Source organism: Ranitomeya variabilis, chromosome 3, assembly GCF_051348905.1.
Source record: "Ranitomeya variabilis isolate aRanVar5 chromosome 3, aRanVar5.hap1, whole genome shotgun sequence".
Classification (NCBI taxonomy): domain Eukaryota; kingdom Metazoa; phylum Chordata; class Amphibia; order Anura; family Dendrobatidae; genus Ranitomeya; species Ranitomeya variabilis.
The window spans coordinates 681,072,918-681,078,584 of NC_135234.1; the positions used below are offsets into that span (position 1 = coordinate 681,072,918).

The 5,667-nt window shown below is 35.6% G+C and overlaps 1 protein-coding gene across 1 annotated transcript; it reads left to right on the plus strand.

Annotated features, from left to right (window-relative positions):
- The first annotated feature begins 947 nt into the window (after positions 1–947).
- On the plus strand, positions 948–4,935 carry LOC143816992 (keratin, type II cytoskeletal 6A-like). Its single transcript, XM_077298037.1, has 9 exons — positions 948–1,479; positions 1,608–1,822; positions 2,208–2,268; positions 2,386–2,481; positions 3,106–3,270; positions 3,396–3,521; positions 3,968–4,188; positions 4,386–4,420; positions 4,508–4,935. The coding sequence occupies exons 1-9, from the start codon at positions 1,012–1,014 to the stop codon at positions 4,717–4,719; spliced, it is 1,599 nt and encodes a 532-aa protein (XP_077154152.1). The 5' UTR covers positions 948–1,011; the 3' UTR covers positions 4,720–4,935.
- The last annotated feature ends 732 nt before the right edge of the window (positions 4,936–5,667 follow it).

Sequence of the window (5,667 nt, forward strand, 5' to 3'; positions counted from 1 at the left end):
TGGATGGTTCTAAAGTAGTCTAATATGTGAAACATTCTGAACACTTTCAGACATCAGAACCAAAATTCCATATGAGTTTGGGCAGTTGCCGAGCGAAACATTGACGTGCTTGAGTAATGTTTGGTATAAGGTGGCCACTACCTGACTCCCAGCAAGTATCATGTATGTGTTTTATTCGAATTATCATTATTACATCAGATGTATTATACTTGCTGGGGATTGGACGATGTGCAGCAGAATCTCTCCACATTAAGAGCGATGAATGTTAGTAACCAAATGGTTTTCTTTATTATACATTACACAACATAGTGCAAAAATAGAGAGGCATATATAAAGCTTGCATATAAACTTTACTCACACATGCACATATTACACACACACATATACTTAATTTATTTCTGCATTTTATAATAATGTAAAAATGTAATACATTTCCATATTTCCAGAATTCTTAATATTGTGTAACATGGGGGTTGAGTTTTTGCTTTGGATTTAATTTTGCTATCTAGCCATTCTTGATGGGTTTAAACATTTTTCTTTATTTAAAAACGCAATAAAAAATAAATTTAATAAAAAAGTATAGATTACTTTATTAATCACTTCTACAAGTAAAATTTGCCATGAGTAAAGCAAAGCCTAACTATGGTTCTGAAACATGTCATACTTACTATTGTTTTTTGGGGATGGGTGTAGATTCCTGATCCCTCAATAATTCTTGTCTTGTCTTGTTCTCAATTTTTTTTCTCCTAGCATTTAGAATTGGTCAATAGGTTTTCATGTTTGCAGATATTACTTGCACTTTATTTATTAGAGATGTGAGTAAATCAGATGACGTCAGCATTTTGATTGCTAAGAGGCATACCAAACCCATTATTGAGAAAAGATGATGCATGCAGAGCATTGTGACCAAACCCTTGTACTGAGACAGATAAAAAGGGATGTTCAGGCTCAGAGACATTTACTCTGCCTTTGTTTTGTGTTCAATATCAACATCACACATCTACAAGGACCATGTCTGCTTATCGTCAATCATACTCTACTGGAGGAACAAAGAACTTTAGTGCTGCATCTGCTGTTGCATCAGGGGGAAATCGTAACAGCTTTAGTTCTGCTTCTGTCAGTCGTTCTGGCTGTGGAGGTGGCCAAGCTAGCGCTGGTGGCTTTGGTAGCAGAAGTCTATACAGTTTAGGAGGAAGCAGAAAAATTTCCATTCCTACAAATTCGCAAAACCAAAGCGGAGGTGGATCTGGATTTGGTAATGGTGCTGGCTTTGGATTCGGCTCTGGATTTGGTCAAGGATTTGGTGGAGCATCTGACTTTCCTGTATGCCCACCCGGTGGAATCCAGCAAGTTACTATCAACCAAAGTCTTTTAGCTCCACTTAATTTGCAAATTGATCCAACAATTCAGAAAGTGAGAACCGAAGAGAGAGAGCAAATCAAGACTCTTAACAACAAATTTGCATCTTTCATTGACAAGGTAGGAAGTTAGCATCAACTCTTACTTTTTTCTATATATATATCATTATAATACATTTTCATCTAGTTTTTACCTGTTTGCATCGCATTTTTATCCTGACTTCTATTTCTGTTACCGTTACCCCTTAGGTCAGATTCCTAGAACAACAGAACAAAGTTCTGGAAACCAAGTGGAACCTTTTGCAAGAACAAGGAGTCAAGACAGTTAAGAATAACATTGAGCCCCTCTTTGAAGCCTACATTAGTCAACTTCGTCGTCAATTAGACAGTCTAACCAATGATAAGTCTCGTTTGGATGGAGAGCTTAAACATATGCAGGATGCTGTAGAGGACTATAAGGCCAAGTAAGTCATCAAAGATGCTCTTCACATTTTTTGTGCACTGGTCCTTCACTTCAATTATAGAGGTAATCAAGACAAAAAAAAGTTTATTCATATTCTTTAGATCTATTCAATCCAAAGTATATCATGTTTGAGTGTTATACTTGCAAGTTTAAAAGCTAATCTACAAAACTGAAAAATGAGTGGTAAATAATCACTATTATACAAGAGTAGTTCTGTTTTTTGGGGATTTGCCCACAAGCATATACAACATTGTACAATTAAACAGGTGACAGGTAGGGGTTTATATCTTCACAATCTTGCATTATATCACACTTTATCATTTTAGGTTTCACTTTTATCTATACTTTTCATTCAACATTTTGCATAAATATTCTGTCGCCATCAGGTATGAAGCTGAAATCAACAAGCGCACAGCCGCTGAAAATGAATTTGTTGTACTCAAAAAGGTATGGAATTATTAACCTCTTTATGTACCGTATTTTATGTATTTTACGTATGTTAACATCTTACATACCTATGCTTTCATTAACTTCTGCTAATACCTGGGACTACATTCCTTCCAGGATGTGGATGCTGCCTACATGAACAAAGTAGAATTGGAATCTAAAGTGTCTAGCCTGACAGATGAAATCAACTTCTTGAGGGCTCTGTATGAGGCGGTAAGTCTGAATTTATAATTCACATTTGTTTTTTATTCTATTCATATTTACCTTCAATTTCATTAACCTTAAGAAAATATTGCACTTACTCATTTTGAGAAGCTTAGGTTTGCCACCATAAAGAGCCTAAAATAAATTCAAGTCAGTATAAGTGGGTAAAGTTTGCTATAAAATTGTTACAAACTATTGTTTTGCAGCTCAGTTGTTCGATACCAAAATTTTAGGACTTAAAATTGAAGACTATAGCTAGTGGCATTAGATATAATGACATCATCATAACCAATACCCTATTATAAATTAGTAAACAGGTTGTTATGATTAGGTAGATACAAAACTATGTTGTTTGGTCAACTCCAAAAATCCAGAATAAAATAGGTTAGGAAAACCTTAAAACAGAAGCACACTTTGCTGTAGTTTTAATCAAAAAGTTGGACCACTGTGAAGTAGATATTGCAGAGTCAGACACAATGTGTATTGCTCATGTATTTTACTGAGTAGAAGAGCGTACTGAAAGATGGCTGTCCAATAGTACACTTGTCGCTTTTAATCTTTTTTGGTAAAACTTGTGATTTTGTTGTAAGCTCTTTCTTCTACAGTTGTAATACTCTGTTCTTTGACTTTTAGGAACTTGCTCAGATGCAAGCACAGATCTCAGACACTTCAGTTGTCTTATCCATGGATAATAACAGAGATCTAGATCTACAGAGCATTATCGCTGAGGTTAAGGTTCAATATGAGGAGATTGCCAACCGAAGTCGCCAAGAAGCCGAGTCCTGGTACCAAAATAAAGTAAGTAAACTGTGGAAATATTTTTTATACTCAATAAATACATTTCTAGTTTTCCTTACTAATAAGTAGTTAGAATGTTTTTGAATGCTTTTTGCTATTTCAACTAACATACACTTTTCCTGCAGTATGAGGAGCTCCAAGTTTCTGCTGGAAAACATGGTGATGATCTGAAGAGCTCAAAGACAGAAATTTCAGAGCTAAATCGTATGATTACCAGGCTGCGATCAGAAATTGACAACGTGAAGAAACAAGTAGGTGGAATAGCTTTGGGCATTATAGTAAAACTGAAATACGTTACTATCTGGAGTGATGAGCTATTATAATGTCAAAGCTTAATGGAAAATGATGATGGCATTCATAAACTCTACTGGGAATCAGAATCAAGCAATTTATGGATTGTCCCTTGCATTACACATATTGAGCTATGACCTAATAATAGTGTTTGCAGCCCTAATTTATTCTGAAACCAAAAACTTTTTCAAAAACTTTCTTTTTTCCCAACAACTCATCTTTCCTTTGGGTTAAACATTAAAAATGTTTTTTTTTTCTCAAGCATACTTTGTAACTGTTTATGTAATTCATTTATTCTTGTCATACAATTGGATCAACAATATGGAACACAAATTGCATTCCTTGTACTTTTTATTATACTGGGCTCTTCAGATTGACTAATAGGTTCTATTTTTTATGCAACTAGATTGTCAAACTTCAGACTGCTATTGCTGATGCAGAACAGAGAGGAGAACTTGCTTTGAAGGATGCTAAGCAAAAACTTACAGATCTGGAGGGCGCTCTTCAGAAGGCCAAGCAGGACATGGCTCGCCAACTCCGCGACTACCAAGATTTAATGAATGTTAAGCTGGCTCTAGATATTGAGATTGCCACATACAGGAAACTGTTGGAAGGAGAAGAGAGCAGGTAAGAAATACTCAAGCTTGCATACATATTATTTTCTGGTTAGCCAATATAGGTATCACTCCGAGAATATTTTAGCCATCATGGAGCAGAAAAGTATTCACATCGATTTTTCTGGCTAACACGGTACCACAATACAATTTGTTATTGTACATCATTTGACCATGAACAAATTTATGTACATTTTTAATTGGTTACAGGTTGGCTGGTGATAGTGCTGGACAAGTAAACATATGTAAGTAGCAGTTTTTAAACTTATTTTTTAAAATTTATTTATATATTTTTTGCTACCAAGATCTAACAATGTACCTTTCTTTTACAGCTGTTGTGAGCTCAAACTATGGTTCAAGTGGTGGAGCTGGTCACGGATATGGATCCGGAAGTGGTTTTGGATTTGGCTCTGGGAGTGCAGGGCAAGGCTTTGCAGGGCAAGGCTTTGGTGGTGGAAGTGGCTTTGTGTCTGGAAGTGGCAGCAATTCCAGTGTTAAAATTTTATCAAAAACCTCCACAAGCTCAAGCTCCAGGAAGTTCTAAAATTCTTCAGTTGCCATGGCGTACACAACCTCTTTCCCTCCTAATTCATTGAGTTTACAATCACAGAAACATCATGAGTGTGATAAGCCTCATATCGCCGATATTCCAAATGTGGCTAAAAATGATTCTTTGTAAAATCAATGGTTTGTTCTTCTTTGCCAAAAAAGCTTAACTTTCTGAGAATTCTTGAATAAAATGCAATATTATAAAAATTTATTTTCTTTACAGTAGTTTCTTTTCATTTACATGGATGAATGGTGTAAATAAGAAATCTTAATTCTTCCTAAGTTTGAGATTATAAAACATGCCATAAATTAACATGATATGACACAAAAATCTTTTGGATTTAGAATGAGACCTGCAATTTTCCTGTCTCTAATTTATACTAGGTTTTAGATAAAAATTAGATTGCTAATAGACTTAATAGGTTATAATCTTCTAAATGTTCTGATTGTCACATTAAAAAGGTTGTCAACTTTCAAAAATCCTGTTTGATTAGAAGGATTGTTTATCAGATGAACATCACAAGCAAGGCCACCATCAGAGCCTGGATAAAAATGTAATTAAAAAGGGACCGGACAATAATAGATTGGGGGAAAAGCTTTAACAGCAAGTTGGCGAGCCTTAGCTGAGCTGTGAGCCCGCTGCTCTAGAAGTGAAGACCTATGCAGGCCCTACAATACGATAAAGTGATGTGTTCACTTGATATGCAAATTATGACGTGCTGCTTGTCTAATGTAAACGGTGTGTGTAATGTATGCGACTCATGTGTAAGACTCTATTCAAATTTACATTTTGGAGTCCTGTTTGTTCTGCTTTTAGGAACAGACAATCAGAGTTCATGCCATAAATAGATCCGTTACACACCTAGCGCAAACAGAAGTAGGGGGCCCCATTGATTATTATGGGGTGCTTGTGCGTTCTGTTATGTGTCAGTTTTTAGAGCAG